Source organism: Gymnoscopelus microlampas, assembly GCF_963454915.1.
Source record: "Gymnoscopelus microlampas genome assembly, chromosome: 9".
Taxonomy (NCBI): Eukaryota; Metazoa; Chordata; class Actinopteri; order Myctophiformes; family Myctophidae; genus Gymnoscopelus; species Gymnoscopelus microlampas.
The window spans coordinates 28,169,068-28,187,292 of record NC_139946.1 but is presented as its reverse complement, the minus strand read 5'-3'; the positions used below and the strand labels follow the sequence as shown (position 1 = coordinate 28,187,292).

The following is an 18,225-nucleotide window of genomic DNA, read 5'->3' as shown; positions in this document are numbered from 1 at the left end:
TTGTACCATTAAATCTTTGTAGAGAATAACTTGTTATTGTTGATTTTCTTCACGATTGATTGATAGATTAATTGATTGATTGATTGATAGATTTGTATTGTGTGTGTCATGCACCTTTCTTGGTGCCACCCCATATGGAAATATATGAACACAAAACATAAATCAAAAGTTTGTATTATTCACATAGTATACACTACTACTATAGGGCTACTATATCCCTTACTTTCTGTGAACAAAAGAAAATCACAAACATTCAGGAGACAATCCAAACAGCTATGAATATGAATAAGTAGCCTAGGCTATTTCCTCTTGTTCTTGCAAACACAAATTCAAGGCTTTGTCCTTCACAAAGAAAACTCAATTCAGCTGATGCATGCACACTAAACAGATTAGTTATCACTTATCAGATTATAGAATTGGCAGTGAAATAAAGTGCATTAATTAGTAGGCCTAGAAGTATGCTATAGCCGTCAGTCAAATATAGACCCATACTGTAGCTACTTGAGAAGTCATCAGTGGTGGAAAAATAACTCATATTTTGTACTTAAGTAAAAGTATCAATACTGCAATGTAGAAATATTATGTTACAAGTTGTAACAGAATATTTAATATTAATAAGTAAAAGTCATAATGCAGAATGTCCCATTTCACAACTTCAAATCATTTTCAAAATCTTTTGAAAATAGCATATCTACAGCAAGCTCACAGTCACAATGTTGTATCATGACACATTGTGAGCTTGTAGATCGGCTATTTTCAAATGGCTGAAATGTATTAGTGCTGTAAGTGGTTAATGTATGTTTTGTAATAATTAATATCTGTAATAAAAATAATCCACAAAGTAACTAGTAACTAGTTTTCAAATAATTGCAGTGGAGTAAAAAGTACAATATTTGCCTCTGAGATGTAGTGGAGTAGAGGTAAAAGTACTGAACATTGGAAATACTCAAGTGAAGTAAAAAATACCTCAAAATTGTACTTACGTAAAGTACTTGAGTAAATGTACTTAGTTACTTCACACCACTGGAGGAAGTCATATCAGCGTTGTGTGCTTTGTGCTTCGATCATTAACCAGCCTGTGTCCATAAAAGCTAAAGTAGCCTCTCTAGCGCGTCTCTCCTGCTATGGAAACGACCAAACCAGCATTCTGTTTCCAAGGCAACTGCCCGGAAGTGTCTTGTTCCCCCGACGACCTCGGCTGGGATTTGAGTCCAACTTGATTGAAAATCACGTCTCCGGTTTGTTGTTAGCGAGAGTGTTGTAGCAACTATACTGAGTTAATTTGACCTGTGCAAGAGAAACACTTATAGTGACAATTCACTGCAAGTATAGGCCTATTCCATGCTTCATTTTGTGAGACTGATTAAACGTTTTTGCTGAAGAAGCATATTGCTTAATTGTCGCGGCGAATTGACCACAAATGCAACGTTACTCGCGTTTATAGGGATCATATTTTGACAATGAGTTCACAGGAGGACAGAGATTATAGCACACCATCATCACCTGGACTGGAGGCTGTGATACAGGTTGGTGTCAATTCGAATTGCTCTCTGCATTTATCGAACATCCTTGTGAGGGACTGTACCAGGCCTATTATTTTAATGAAGTATTATAAATTACTCCTCTTTCTAAGTGAAAATGTTTAATCTACCTTATATGAGAGCAAAACCGTACCCAGTGATCCCCAACCTTTGGGCCCACTGGGCCATAGGATAGCCTGCTGAAAGCTGCACTATGTCATTTTCCTACCCTGGATCTGTGCTGAAATGTTAATCAGCTAATAGAGCCTGCCTGCTTGCTCAGGGGATAAATTGAATCTTGACCATCAGGTCAAAACTTGTGTCCTGTGTCTATAGGTGAGACATCTCGCATAGATGCTAGACTAGATGAGACTTGACCTTTGACACGATCTAAATGTCTCAATAGAAGAGCAGGTAGACAACATACAACCACCCCAATTGTATGAGTTATATTGTATTAACATACTCTAGATTGGATAAAATCACATTTTGTTTGTTTAAAAAAAGTAACATAGTGCCGCTTTAAAGTACACTAGTTAGTTCCTTTGATCCAAGCTGAAACATAATGATTGATTGATCATTAAAATAAACCCCTGATCCAGAAAAGGTTGGGAACCACAGGTGTAACCTATTACCTTGAAATCATAAGTGAAAGATGTATTCATACTGTATGGGTCTAATCAGTTATGAATAAATGAAATGCTAACTTTACTTCCTCCATGCCATCTTCCTATACCCAGCAAACTAACCATTATCTGTCATAGTTATAGTTAACTCAGTAACTGTGGGGTGTGGGATGATGTTCTTGTAGAAGCTGGAGGAGTCTTTTCTCCACCCTGAGGGCAGCCCAGAAGAGAAGCATCTGACGTTACGAGGTGATGCACTGGACCCCACTGCCTCACCCACACCTGTCACCACCTGCATCCGCCAGATCATCACCCGAAACCTGGCCGAGCAGCCCTCTGGTAGGCACAAGAACCACAGAGGTTCTCAGCCTAGGGATTGGGGAAACACAAATTTGGAATAATTTAGAAAAACGAAACAACATAATTCTTCCGTTTGGGGATCCCTGGCAAAACAAAGTCTTTTCAGATGGTCCTCAGCAAAATACATATCAATTTGCTGGTCCTTGACATGAAAATGTTTGGGAATCACTGCTCTAGAACACAGCTGAGAAGCATTTTCTATTATTTCATGGACAAAAACGTGCTACAGATGAACTCATTCTGTTTAGACATACTGTCTGTATACAGTACTGTATGTCAGAATAAAGTTGACCTTGACAATCTATATATGATCTGTCCCTCTACACCAGGTGAGAGTCCTGAGGCCAGTGTAATGGAGGAGAACAAGTTCCTCAGGGAGCAATTGACTCAGAGTCAGAGAGAACGTGAGCAGCTGCTGTCCAAGCAGGCCACTCTCACAGACCAGGTAAGGAGCCACACTAGCCTCACAATCTCTTATCTATGTCAGTGGTTCTCAAGGTTGGGTCTGGGGTCCTTGGAGGGGTTCCAGGGGGTCCCCAACTAAATTGTTAACAGTTAGGAACCAAGTGTTATTATGTTCCATGATAATAGGCAAGCAGTCTGTGAAAATCTCAGCAATAATAGCAGATTTACAAGCTCACACACAGCGCATTAACGCAACACGTTGTAAGGCGCGTGTGTTTAACCCCCTTGGTCCCAGTCTACTGTGTCCAAGTGTCCCTAAGCAAGACACTTAACCCCTAACTACTCCCTGGGTGCTGTATTAATGGCATCCACTGCGCTTAATAGTTAGATTGGAAAATAGTGAGCGCTCGGGTGATGCAGTGGTAAAGTACCTGCCCACCACTGCGGAGTCTGGGGGTTTGAATCCAATGCGGGCCACATTAAGCGAAGGTGGGGGCCGCATGTGGCCCCTGGGCCGACAGTTGCCCATGTATGGTCCATACGAACACAATTGGCCCGTGTTCGGGGGAGGGAAGCCGAGGGAAGCAGGGGGAGATTAGTCACTGCACATACTCCTAAGGCACTGTTGGTCAGGAGTAGTATGACAAAAGCTATACTTCTTTCCGGTGGGGGCTCCTCACTGGCAGGTGAGCCAGTAGGATTCAACCGTAGTGACAACACACAGGAATGTGTGTGGGGAGGAATTGATTGGCATAACGACTAAATTGGAGAGAAAAGGGGGTAAAAAAAGCAATAACGAAAACAATTGATTGGGAAATAAAGAAATATGAATGTGCGTTAGGTGATTTCATTGCGGTTCTTGCTATTTTCCTCGCAAAAAGTAGATATCTGCAGCATGCATACAAAAAGCAGGACTGCATTTATCATAATTATGCTATTTCCAACTGTAATTTCACTTCACCAGCACAACTTGTGTTCCATTTAGGAAAATTGTTTTCTCAATCTTGCCGTGTACTTTAGCGGGCGAGACTGAATGGGCAAATATTTTGTCGATATTATCAGAGGTTGGTGCAGCTCTCTTGGACTTCGGGGCATGTAATGGATGGTGAGGTGAGTGTGTGTGTGCAAGTTTGGGTTTTCGGGATGAGATCAAGAAAAGCCTGCCACACTAGAGCATTGACTGAGAAGGGCCGCATAGCTTTGAAATGGAATATGCTTACAGCAAACATCAGCGCAGCGCCGCTCTTTCCAACAGGGAAAGCCCTTTGGAGTTGGATAAACAAACAGAGGAGTAACGAAGCAGGTTGAAGCCGCTTGTGTCACATATGTACTGTATTTACCGCTGTTTGAAGCTGAAAATCTGAGGAAAAAGACAGGACACACATACTTCTGTGAAAGAATGAATGTAAACTGGCAATATACGTACATCAACTTTATTATTTATGTGATCTTCTTTTTCTCTCCATAAATTGAAATATAATAATAGTATTTACGGGTTACAGTATAGGTGTAAGCAAGCAGACCATCCATTGTGTGTGTGTGTGTGTGTGTGTGTGTGTGTGTGTGTGTGTGTGTGTGTGTGTGTGTGTGTGTGTGTGTGTGTGTGTGTGTGTGTGTGTGTGTCTGTGTGCATTGTGCAAGCGTGTGTGTGTGTGTGTGTGTGTGTGTGTGTGTGTGTGTGTGTGTGTGTGTGTGTGTGTGTGTGTGTGTGTGTGTGTGTGTGTGTGTGTGTGTGTGTGTGTGTGTGTGTGTGTGTGTGTGTGTGTGTGTGTGTGCGTGCGTGCGTGTGTGTATGTGTGTGTCTGGGTGTATAAGCCAGCAAGAGCGGTGGCTCATGAAGGCTTTCCTTGTGGTGCGTCCAGGCAGAGTCAGACCCCCCTGTGCCCACGAGGACCGGCGTCTACCTTCACAGCCCCCCGCATCCCCCCATGTCTACCCCTTCCAACCCCCTCTGCCTAGTGGCTGCTGTTTGGGGGGGAAAATTGTGAAGGTCAGTGGCCCTCTCCCCAGGGGACGTGGAAGAAAAAGCTCATTTTTCATAGCGCACAAAGCAGCCATTTGTGATAACACTGCCTTCTTTCTGCGGCGTAAATCTAATGAAGTCCCACTTGCTTGCCTTTACTCCTGGAACTTATTTTAAAACCAAGGCTATAAATATAACTTAATTAGCGTGGTTTATATATAGCATATTTATGTTGTTGATGTTTTGGAGGTGTAAAAAGACGCCAAGGAGACTGGGGAAAAAAAGCAAACAAAGTGTTGCCTAGGGTTTTGATGTTCACACCGCTGGCCGCTGATGTGAGGTGTGAAGGGGGGAGGGGGAGCGAGCAACAGCCAGATTTCCCTCAGCTGTTAGTTCGGTTTCGTCACGTGAAGCGGACCTGAGCACTGTAATAGTTAAAGGTGCGGTTTTGTTTAGTCCCACAAAGCTCAAGGGGTTCGTCCCTGCTGCACACCACGAGTTAAGTGCCAGTCGCTGGCAGCCTGGCATCTGCCCACTTCTGTCAAACGTTGTTCCCCTTGCAGAGCAGCATGGGTCTTTCTGTGGTGAAGCTGTGATGCTAACAGTGTCCTCATCAATGTCCTAGAGCAACACAGTGGCGTGACAGTGCCATGCGCTGCTGCGGAGCTCAATTTTCAGTGCAAACACTCTTTAGACACTCACTGTTTCTTTCGCCGCCACATGCTAATCCTGAGTACACAATACTCCCCCAGCTTGTATTGCCTCAGGTATCACATATCACTGGCGGCACGCAATCTACTTAATTTGTCATCCCTTTTTAGGCCCATGACAAGTCCAGTGTCCTCAGCTGCTCTTGTATGAGCTGCCAGGCATTAAGTACAATATACTACATCCAAGTTTTGGACACGTTCATATGTACCATATGTTTCCCCGTCCTGAACTCATAACTGAGTGTGTTAACAAGCAGCCATTAGGAAATTGACTTGATTCTGTGAGAAGCTGTCAGAGCCTTTACAGCCAACCAGTCTCCAGACGTTAGTGTTTGTCTCCGTCATTGTAAACCTCATTGAAAATGAAGCTTACTTTTCTGACCAGTTTATACAAGGTAATTGGAGTATGTCCTCAGAATCTGTACATGGACCTCTGTAACTATTAATTTCCTCTGCGTTCAGAACATAATACCTTGTTTCTGCATGAGCTTTAGGTTCAGTCGCTCACTCAAAAGCACTTACCGCAAGCAGTGGTTGTGGCCATAGTGTAATGCTTGCCCATGTAGTACCAGCTATCCTCCATGTACCAGCATAGGGCAACATGCCACCTACATACATGCGTTATAAACAGGCTGATGCTTTGTAATCAGATGTTAGTCATTCCAGTACGGTTTGTCAAGTACAGTATTTACCAGGGTAAACCGAGACAAATCCAATACAGGGAAAGCCTTTAACCTCTCCATGATTGAGCGTGATCATACTGTGTATTTGTTCAGCTCAGAGAGAACTCCCCAGAGATTCCACAGCGCTTAGCGTTTTTATATGCCACAAGCGCTCTAAACACTGTATGGTCAGTTGCCAACAGCAAATTGGCCAGCACTAAAAACAGGTTTGACTCGTATTATTTGGCCACTATATCATCCAGCATTGTTTGGAAAGAAGAGAATGCTGACTTTGAAGCAGTGATTAAAGTTTTAACTAATCAAGGTTGATCTCCTTTTTACACAGTGTTCAAGCTAATGCCAGATACAGTATGATGCTTGACTTTCAGAGTTTTCCCTCTGGAAACCTCTCCGGTGCTGTCAAGATGCCAGTCAAAGTAGTTCCACCTCAGAGTAGCTGACAGGTTGGGAGCATGGCTATCCCCCAACGCCCCATTCTTCCTATAGCCTGACTTTCCCCAAGTCCCTGGGAGCTGACAAAAGACCATACCGGTGAAGTCTCAGCAGGTTTCTAAAATCCTCGCTCTGTGTTGCTGTTGAGTCCCTCGCTGGGATCTCTGGTGACCCCTAGAAAATTGCCGGTGAACCGGGATAAACCTTGACCCAATTTTGCAGAGCTGGATAGTCCCTGGGGGGTTAAGGAACAAGTCGTGGGGGGGCAGGGGGTGAATTCTGAGCCCTCCGTGTTGCTTTTGGAGCACCGCCAGTGTGCATTTTCTCAGGCATACACATGCATATCCTACGGCCTGAATGCTCTGTGATTGGCTGCACTATACACCGCAGTGTGGCAGCGAGGCGGACAAAGATAAACTCTTCGCAGAGGGAGGACTACTGGACACTTTTGACACTGGGCCCTGTTTGGCAGGGCTTCTAACCCTAACCCTGAAGTGGTGGAACATAATAGTACATTTACTCAAGTACTGTTCTTAAGTACAACTTTGAGTCATTTTTACTTTATTTGAGTATGTCTTTTTTTCAATATTTCATACTTCTACTCCATTACATCTCACAGGCAAATATTGTACTTTTTACTAAACTACAATTATTTGAAAACTTTAGTTACAAGTTACTTTGTAGATTTAGATTATCATTACAAAACACACATTAACCACTGTAACCCTATACTTAGGCTTTTATACTTTCACTCAAGTAAAGAGTATTTCTATATTGGGGTACTGCTACTTTAACTTAAGTAAAACATCTGAGTGCTTCCACCACTGTTTGGCAGGGCCCTCTGGGATGTGGAGTCCTCTGGGTATTTGTGCATAAGGGCCCTGTCAAACATAGTTGGAGCAGATAAAGTCTGTTTTTAGAGATTGTGTTACTATCCCCTTCACCCGCCCCTGCTCAGTTTCCAGTTTGTTTTTCCTGCCTGCATAAAGCCATACATCTATGGCGCATTTCAAATGGAACCCTGCCAGAGACTCAGGCCCACTCAGCTGTCACGGAACTGTAAAATTCACCGACCTCCTCCAGAGAAAATATGCAGAAAAGGCCATCCCAGTGCAGTGTGCTTGATGAAAGTACTCCATTAAACCTTTGCAACGTTTGACATTAGACTACTCATGTTACCTTCTTTTAAATTCAGAACATGAAACATCAAGTTTTTTGGCAATTTATTTTTATCCTTCTTCCCTACTCTCAGCGGTGGCTGTTCAGAAACAAATTCTTGAGCTGACAGGATGCGTGTACTGCAGTTTTTTTTTTTTTATAGATACGCTGCGTTGTTCTTTAGCCGGAGGTGTTGTTTTTAGTGTTAGAGGGCCAGCCTTCATCCTGGGAGCACGCAGTAGGTGTCAGCCTGGACACATTCACACATCACACTGTACGCCGTATGCTATAGCGCTCCATGTGCCCTCTGGCCCAGCGGGCCGCCCTCGTAACAACAAACTGCGCAGAATGGCAGCGCACACACTCGCACAGAGTCCCTCGCCAAACCCGGCCCCCCCACCCCCTTCCCTCCGTCCCCCTTGTTTGTTATCCCACGTTGTGTAATCACCCTCAGTGACGATACATAAACAGCTTTCACAATCAGCTGGGGCTCTTTCACAGAACCAGCGCTCCGGGGGTTATGGGAGGGGAAAGGGGGGGAGTGGGTTAGTTGTTGAAGTAGGATAGTAAGTTTTGGGCAGAATTGGGGGGGGGGGGGAGGAGGTTTGCACATCCGCTCCAGCTGTGTTTAGGAATCTGACAGATAGTGCACTCCATTAATTCCCTTTATTAAGCCTCTGGGTCCAGGCCAAGCCAGGGAAAACGATTGCAGCTGTAACCCTTCAGATGCTGGCTGGACTGTGCACACATGGCCAGATGTTGCCCTGGGTAAAAGAGAGAGAGAGAGAGAGGGAGAGGGAGAGGGATAGAGAGAGAGAGAGAGAGAGAGAGAGAGAGGGAGAGAGAGAGAGAGAGAGAGGGAGAGGGAGAGGGAGAGAGGGAGAGGGAGAGGGAGAGGGAGAGAGAGAGAGAGAGTACTCACAGAGTGGATTAGCTCTGGTTAAACCTGGAATCATTTCTCTGCGTAGCTCAAAGACTATTGAGTCACAGCAACAATGGCATACAGACCTCTAGGTGTGGAGTGAATCAGCTTCGGAGCTCGGGCACGTGACATGAAAGCCGCTCCGCAGAATCCAGCTGAAGGGTAAGATGGATGGATGAACAATCAAAACCCAAACTGTTGTGACAATATGTCATTAACAGAACACCGCAATGATAACTCGGAAACCGAAATGGATTGGATTTGGATCTACCACATGAACATGGCAGTAAACTTTGGCCCAGGCACAAAAACCCTTCACAGAGGGGCCTTGAAAATGATTCTCTTGTTGCTTGTTGGCAGATGATTCAAAGCAACAATATCCCTTGATGTTGTTTGAAATATTTATCAAATGAGACAATGCAAGGAGTGGCACAAATCATAAATATCAAGCAATATAAAAAGCTAATTCAAAACACATTGGGAAAAGGCCTTTAACATCTGAAACATAAGCAGGACTTCAAGAAACAGATATTTGGGGAGGGAGGGGAGAAAAGAAGAGAAAAAATCACTGTAACAGCCATGTGGAGACATAAAACACCCCACGACAGGAAGGCAGTTTTTGTATAAATTGCGTGTTGACCGTTATTGCAAAATGTCAGGCAGGATGGCGACCTCAAAAAAGCAGGACTACTTGTCGAGCCGGGGGTTTAGGGCTCGGGCCTCAGGCCTCGGGCCGCTTCAGGGGGCTGCTCTCCAAAAGCGAGTCGCACTCCGAGGCAGATCGTAAATAGAGAGGGGCCACGCAGTGCGCGCACTCCCAGGTCCCCATAAGCCCATGTAAAGCCCCTAAGGTGGGGCAGAGGAGGGTGGGGTGGGATGGTGGGCTTGACTCGCTTCTCTCTTGCACTCTTTTACAGTCGTCGATAGATGGATGTGTGTGTGTGTGTGTGTGTGTGTGTGTGTGTGTGTGTGTGTGTGTGTGTGTGTGTGTGTGTGTGTGTGTGTGTGTGTGTGTGTGTGTGTGTGTGTGTGTGTGTGTGTGTGTGCGTGCGTGCGTGCGTGTGTGTGTTGTGCAGGACAATGAGTTCAAGCTCTCTCGGCGGTGTGGGGTGGGGGGGGGGTGATGATGAGATTTAACGATGCGAGCAGAGTGAGGGTGGAGACGATGGTGAGGGGGAGTTCAGTAAAAGGGGGTGCGTGGGGGTGGGGGGCTTTAGTCCACAACAGACCGTTATGGCGCCCTCTTGGGAGCTTCCTCCATGGAGCATGGCTAATCCAGAGCAGCCCCCTCAGCCTCCTGCTTTACAGCTGACTGGGGAGAAAAAAACACAAGGAAAAAAAAGAAAAGCCTCCTCTTTGTGGTGTGTGTGTGTGTGTGTGTGTGTGTGTGTGTGTGTGTGTGTGTGTGTGTGTGTGTGTGTGTGTGTGTGTGTGTGTGTGTGTGTGTGTGTGTGTGTGTGTGTGTGTGTGTGTGTGTGTGTGTGTGTGTGTGTGTGTGTGTGTGTGTGTGTGCAGGCGGGGCCCGCTGGCACGGAGCCCACACACTCCAGCTATGTATGGAGGAAAAAAAGAGCAAATATGGCCCCCTCCCCCCTCACATGGGGGCAGGGCAGGGACCCCTCAGGGGTCACTGGGGTCACCTGGTCACTGAGTGCAACGGAGAAGGGGTGCATTCTGCAGCGGTGGCGGTCGCTGGTGCAGCGACTTTGACACGTGCACGTCACAAGTCACAACAGCAACATGCATCTACCAAATACCTGGAGAGATTGTGTCACTGTGCCTGGACAACTTACCGTAACCAGTGTCCTTCTCCAGATGGAAAGGAGACGAGTGTTTTTGTGCGTTGTGTGCGTTATCTGATCCCGTTCATCCCGCAAAGCCCCACACTCGTTGCGTTGACCACTTAAGCCCTACTTTATACTTAGTCGGTATGATGCAAAAATAGCTAAAATAACCGATCTACACGCTCACACAGCAAGCTCACAGTGCTTTGCATCATGACACATTGTGAGGCTTGTAGATCTGCCATTTTTCAAATCTTTTGAGTATTTAAAAAAATGTTTATCCATGACATGCCTAAAAGAGGGACTCCAGTTGACAGTGGTTAAAAACATGACAAACTAGAAAAGGGAGCTCTGCATTGTTTAGAGGCCCCTCAATGTGTGATTCAAATTTGGGGCAAAGTTTTGAAGGCAATCATATCGCAATGGTATTTGAAAAATCTGAATGATACTAGTTTTGGACAAAAACTGTTTTGAAGAAAATACAAAATGGTAGAAAATCTCACAGAAATTAGCATGGCCTATATGGGGAGTTGCATCATGATGTTTTTGATGGTACGACCTACAACACTGCACTCAAGACCCTGATGCTAGACAGGAGGGTGTGGAGGGCAGCGACTCCAGAGTCCCAAGTTGGTGTTGGCTAGACCGACACTCTTGCATCGCATGGCATCGCATCGTACGACCTACGGTTTCAAGAGTTAAAGGCCAAACATGTAAAGTGGTCTGGTATAGCGTTAGCATAAGGCTGATTTGAAAAATTTGGGGTGGACCGTCTTCCTTGGCCTACTGGGAACGTGCATTAAAACTTTGCCATCACTCGGTCCAACGGTTTGTGAGATTAGCCACGCACAGAGACACAGGCACACACACACAGACAGATGCACAGGCACGTGTTGAAACATAATCTCCGTCTTCCAGCCTGGCGGAGATACCAAGACAACAGCCACATCTCTGGTCCTCCAGATCAGAGGCTGTGAGATGATGCTGCCATTTCCCTTTAATGGAAGTGTTGTTTGGACCAATAGTTCTCAAACCTTTTAATTTCATGGACCCCAGTTTTATATGCATTAGCCCACGGACGCCCATAACTCTCAGAGCTACAGACCTGTAATTAACCATTTGGTTCCTAGTAATAATATAGCTTGGGACCCTCTGGAACCACCTCAAAGACTCCTGGGGGCCCACTTCAAGAATCGCTGGTTTGAACGACTCCCTCTGAGGTCCGAGAGTCTTATTGGTGTCAAATGAGTGGAGATATTTGGGGCTGGTCGATCGGTTTCTTGTGGAGGAACACAGTGGTGCCAGGGGAAAATATAATTTGATGGGCACAACACACAAGCATATACTGTACCTTCTGGCTTGTGATATTGCTTCGAACGCAAGAAAAAGTATAACTTATTCTTATTATCACTTAGTACAGTATAACCCGTTGGTAGATCAAAACAACTCAGTGTTTTGATTGAACGGTGTTAGTTGTAGCTCCACAGTTGTGTCGTATGTTGCTGCACCACAAGCTGCCTCTAGAAGGCGGAGAATGCAGAATATAGGATGTGTTTACTGTGAAGCATTGTAATGAGCCACTATGTGTTCAAGGTGCGTTTGAAAATCAGCCGCTTGGCTACAACACATTGTAATCCCTGCCAAAAGCAGTCGGCCAAAAATACTCGAAAAGATGCATAATAATGCTCCACGCACAGCTGTTTCCAGAAGTCCCTTTAAACACAGCTGCTGTTGTTGTTGCGTGTGTTGTAAACCCCTCCACCCATGCTGTTCCTCCCTGTGCTCGGTCCCTAAAGCTGTCACCTCAACAATGGGCAGTGAAAGAAAGCGTTTGGTGTTCTGTGGACCCTCAGACAAAAAAAAAGCACATATAAGAAAAGAGCCAAACGCAAGATGAAGTTTATTTTTTAGTAGCTTGTAGCATAAAACTCTGAAACGGCCATTTGAAAATGTGTTAATAACGGTGGGGTCCAGTGTTGAACACTGGGACTATTGTCCTGGCGCTCCTCAGAGCCTGCTGAAGAGATTAAGCACCCAGAGAAGAGATGAGGTACAAGGGGAGAGGAGAGGGAGGGGTCCGCTTGATTTGAAGGGGCTTGGGTGGTGGTTTGGAGTGTGTTTCAGGGGAGGGGGCTCCTGTACACTCTCTCTCTCTCCCTCTCTCTCTCTCTCTCTCCCTCTCTCTCTCTCTCTCTCTCTCTCTCTCTCTCTCTCTCTCTCTCTCTCCTTCTATCCCTCTCTCTATCTCCCCTCTCTGTTTTAAATGAGAAGTCGGCAGGGGTAGTTGGAGGCACGCAGTGCATTGCAGCGCTCTGGGGCCATGTGGTTTGTGTTAGCGAGGACAGGGTGTCTGGCACCAGGATGGAGAGTGGGTGGTGCAGAGGGAGTGTAGGTTGTGTGAGGTTGAGAGGTTACAGGACAATTGGATCTCAGATAGAGTGGATGGGATTCCAGGATGAGAAAGACCAGTCGCTTTGTACGTCGCTGTGTTTAGATGCATTTGTGGTGTGGATTCTCTTTACAGTAGTTCCAGCATGCATGCACACGCAAACACAAACAACGGATGCACGCACACGTGCGCACACACACGCACTGACACACACACACACACACACACACACACACACACACACACACACACACACACACACACACACACACACACACACACACACACACACACACACACACACACTGACACACACACACACACACACACACACACACACACACACACACCTCACGCAAACCTCCCTGTGTTTTTCTGCTTGTGTAGACATTCCTTATACTTAGATTTTGTTCCCTAACCCCTAACCCATAACCGGAACCGTACATCTAACCACTGCCTGTGCTCCGTCCAAAATAACAATCTCCTAACAAGATTCGCCAAAAGGTTCACACGAGTGACCACGTTTCTGGGCTTTCTGTTCTTGTAAGGGCATTTGGGTTCACACGAAATACAGTATTGAAAACATACTATACACACACCTTAACCGCATGAACCCTGGCGCCCCTATTCTAGGCATGACATACAGTACGTAATAGGCGAACATTCAGTGAAAATAGGTGAATACTCTGCGAAAATACCAGGTCTAGGAATGGGTGTTAGTTGTGGATGAGGTCCAATACGTAAGGGAGGGTGGCTGACTCAATTAGAATCACTAAAGGGTCATTTGGTCAATTGTGTTTTTGACATATAAATAAAAAATACATTTCTGTTTACCTTTTAGGCTTTGTAAACAGAAATTCTACAGGCAGATTATGACAAATGAACCATCCTAGCATCCCTATGCTATGAATGTCATAATAGGCGAAGAGATTTGGTGTAGAAGGAAATAAGGAGGGGGCAATAAAGTATAGATCCCTGGGGGACCCTGGTCAATGAAGTATATACAGTAGTTGTCACGGTCCGCTCCGCGGGCTGTGGACTCATTGCCCTTACAGTATATGGTCGTGGACACTTTAGGCCTGTTCTTTAGGCCTGTCACGGTCCGCTCCTCGGGCTGCGGACTCTGACTTTATTATTTAGACCTTCCTGCCCTTATAAGGTCTTGAACTTATTAGGCCTTTATTCTGTTCTCTATCTAGACTTGTTATTCTGTTACTCTGTTGTTGTTGCCCTACTTTTATTCTGTACCTTATTTTGTAGTCTTGTTTCCTGTACTGCTTAGTTATTGTTACCTGTCTTGTCTTACCTCCCTGTTGATTAGTCATGTTCTCCTCATGTGTCCTCTTAGTCCCTCAGCCTATCCCAGTGTTGATTGTCTGTTGAGTTCACCTGTGTCTTATTATTTCCCTGTCTATTTAAGCCCTGTGTTTGCGCCATGTCTTTGCTTGTTCATTGTATTATGTTGCGTGCTGTTACATCGTGAGTTCAGTCCCTTGCCTGTATTAATACCTTTTGAGTTAATAAACCCGTTAAACCGACCAGTTCTGCCTTTGTCTCTCCTGCACTTGGGTCCTACAATCCTGCCCGGACTCAAACCGTGACAGTAGTATTTTAATGGTTAAACCCTACCAAGGAAGTAGACATATGGATAGTCAAATGTATTCTTAATACTAGCTGAACTGTTGTAGAAAATTCATAATATGTGGGAATGGAAAGAGTGGCATTTGTAATAAATACAGCAGGCTACATGAAAGTCCATTTTGGAAAACGAAGCCCAATTTATACAAGATGAATTCACAATATTTTCAATATGAAAACATTTACTATGTCTCATTGACTGTATCTTGAGCATTAATTTAACTCTGAGAATGTAAAAATGTATCAGTATTTACAAGTGAAGGAGTTAAAGAGTTTAGACATTATTACACATGTTTAGCAGTTTAATGTAAGGGTTAATTTTTACTTTGTATTAAATGAACACTCAGGAGCTTGTACTGTATGTGGACAATACTACAAATTTTTTGTGTCCTCTTTACAATAGGAATAATCATAGCAGACATCCAAAAAAATGGTCCACCATTTTACCATTAGGCTAGTCCTACTATTAGAACTATTCAAAAGAGTGACTGAATGACTTACAACTCAAGCCATGTGTGTTTTCACGCAACAGATGAGACTATGAGGAATTTGTGATCATTGAAAAGAGAACTATTTCATAATGGCACTTCATTGATACTTACTGTTGTCATTCATACTGTCATATTGCGTCATATCAAATCCCTTGATGGATTGTGAAATCAAAACCCTGAGCTAGTTCATTTCACAACTCTAGAATAGAAATATGTACCATGTGATAAGTAATCAATCAATCAATCTATGATACGGGAAAGGGAGTATGTTCTTGTCCCCGCGTTAGGGGGATTGTTTTTACAGCTTTACCCAGCTGATGGCTGCTCAGAAGGCTTCGGTGGGGAGGAGCTGTTAGGGGTTAAGTGTCTTGCCAAGGTACACCTTGACACGTATACTGGGCGATCTGGGGGTTGAACCTTCTGATTGCCAGTGGGCCTCTCTACCTACTCAGCAACGGTCGCACCAACCTGACCTTTAATAATAACGCAGGTCATATGCAGAACATGTTCATGACAGGACTTGCTAAACATCATTTATCAACTACACATCCAGCTGGAGCAGATGATGACGTTTCCGTCAGCGGGAGACTCGGACCAGGAGAGTGTATCAGCGGAGCACCTCCGTCTGCAGAACGAGGAGAGGGCATACAGGATCAAACTGCGGGCCTACCAGGAAGGTCAACAGAGACAGGCCCAGCTGGTCCAGAAGCTGCAGACCAAGGTAGCTACAAGTGGAGGAGGCCAATATTTCAGACATCATTGGACAGGAGAGGTTCATCTAGTCGCCAGACGATCAGAGGTCTCTGCTTATAGGCGGAGATCTCTGATCGTCTGGCTAAGTGAGAATATTAAGAACCACGTGCCGTTTTTGTTTTCGCACCAGGTTCTTCAGTATAAGAAAAGGTGCGGTGAGCTAGAAGAGCACGTGCTGGAGAAAACCTCAGAGTCGGAGAAGCTAAGATTGCTGGTAAGTCAAAGAGGAGACTGTCGTCACCTTTTCAGCTTTAGTTTATTTGTCACATCACATGTTACTGTAAGTGTGTTTGTTTGCTCGCTCCATCATTTTGTAGTATTCCGTGAGAAGAGAGAGGATAGAGGTAGAGTGAGAGCAGAAGAGAAAGAGATATATGTAATAAAGACATATTAGTATACAGATAGTGTATGTGATAGCAGGTGATGTTTAGAACATTAGCATCATCAGGTGTGTATATATTTCACATGGTTAAAAACCACCTCTGGTGAAACCAGGTAAATCTGCATAAGGAAGTGTCCAACATAGTCTCAGACTATGCTCCGGTCAACGGAGTATATTGGGTTTAAGTGTTTAATTGACATCCAAACATGCAGAATTGCACTTAAATCTGAGAGATTCCCATTATCCATTCATACAACTGAAGGCATTTTGACAACAAATTAGCATTTTGAAATGATACATTTGAATCTACTACTTCATTCCTTTCCCAGTGTGTGTTAACAAGTTCGCTAATGCAAATCAGGCTGTTAAATACACGAGTATAATAAATCATTTAGTGAGAAAGCTGCTGTGTACTAAAGTTTTAGCACGGTGCCAGTTGGAGGTGTTGTTTGTGTGTTCAGCTGCAGGCCCACGTGGACACGGCCCAGCGTCACCAAAGGACAGAACAGGACCTCAATATGGCGGTTCAGAGCAAGACGACTCGGCTGGAGGAGGAACAGAAGCGGTGAGTGCCGTGCGCTGCGGGCAGCGGAAGGTAGCCAGGGTACACGGGCAAATAACGAAGCTCCTGCAGAACCCGCTAGCGACACGCTTTTTGCACAGGAACGTTTATGGAGAAAATATGCGTAGGGAGCCTATACCAGCAGGGGATTTTTCAAAATGACTCAATTCTTTAAAAAAATTGCATGATCTACAAGCTCCCAATGTGGCGTGATGTGACACGTTCTGAGGTTGTAGATTGGCTATTTTTGAAAAGCCAAAGTATAAAATTGGGCTTAAGGGGTCAACTCAAAAACAACAATAAATTCACCGACATGTGAACGATAAGCCTGTTCAAAAAGGAACTCTCTGTTCCTCGTTTAGAGGCAAAAAACAACCAGTCCGAAATGTTTCTGAGAACTGTGCAAGCCAGAGGCATTCCCAGCACTTCTCCCGGCTTTTCCACCGTTTTTTTTTTGTTTTGTTTTCCATGCGGAGACTGGAAGGAGAGGACCTGGGGGAACGCCGAACCCTGGCCTTGGTAGATAATGTCAGCATCCAATTTGTCAGAGTTAATTAGTGAGACCGGGGGTTGGCTGCCTCCACCAAGACACTTTAATGATGCCTCACACTGAGCGGGGGCCGACCTCCACACCTGATGCCAGCTTTTAAAGCCCTGTGATTTATGGCGTTGCAGAGCTCTAATTGAAACGGTTATGGGCAGAAACCGATGTGCGCGCCAAGGCCCCGATCACTCCTACTGCCTGGGAGCCGCTTGCCACGCGGGGAATAGTGTCGGCAACGCTCTGAACCTAGTTACCTGTTGCTCATGTATTCTGGGAAAAGCACCCCCCCCCCCCTCCTCCCATCCTCTCTTCCTTTCTTCTCGTTTCCCTCTAACCACAGTGTCATACACGCAAACACTGGTTTGGCTCCCTCTCAAACAGATAGCTGAACATGGAGGGAGCTGGCACGCTCCGCTGTGACAGGGTGTGTGCGGAGCGTGAGAGTGATGTAAACATTTTTGCAAATGACTCTTACAAGCAAATCTGTTTGAAATTAGGAGCGAGTTGACACAGACTTTATAAAACTGTCACACATGTTCACTCACTGCGAGCGTGGCTGGCGAGGGCGGATCTAAAGCTGGGATTATGGGGCCATAAATGTAGGAGGGCCACAGCGGCCACACGAATGATGGAGTCAGGGTGGCTGGGGAGGAAAAGGAAAAGGAGAGGGGGGGGGGGCAGTTACAATAGCGTTTGGCAGGTGAGGGTCTTGTGCCTACTGGCTGCTGGGCACTGGTGGACAAAGTACTCAACCCCAGTACTTGAGTCTAGATGTACTCTTGGTCACAGATTACTCAACTACGAGTGAAAGTTGCTCTGTCAAATTATATTATGTAAAATATCATTATTATTGTTATTTTGTAAAGTATTCAAAAGTACTTTGCTTGCTATTAAGAATACTTC

At 45.1% G+C, this 18,225-nt stretch overlaps 1 protein-coding gene across 1 annotated transcript in view; it reads left to right on the top strand.

The window, feature by feature from the left end:
* Positions 1-1,460: 1,460 nt before the first annotated feature.
* crocc2 (ciliary rootlet coiled-coil, rootletin family member 2) overlaps positions 1,461-18,225 on the top strand; it is a gene marked incomplete at both ends in the record, with an annotated part of 48,409 nt that continues 31,644 nt past the window's right edge. The window contains 8 exons of the mRNA XM_084066071.1: positions 1,461-1,526; positions 2,332-2,485; positions 2,836-2,951; positions 4,774-4,878; positions 15,386-15,457; positions 15,635-15,802; positions 15,965-16,048; positions 16,678-16,781. Of these exons, the coding sequence (XP_083922197.1) occupies positions 1,461-1,526; positions 2,332-2,485; positions 2,836-2,951; positions 4,774-4,878; positions 15,386-15,457; positions 15,635-15,802; positions 15,965-16,048; positions 16,678-16,781 (869 nt within the window). The remainder of the gene's footprint in view (positions 1,527-2,331; positions 2,486-2,835; positions 2,952-4,773; positions 4,879-15,385; positions 15,458-15,634; positions 15,803-15,964; positions 16,049-16,677; positions 16,782-18,225) is intronic.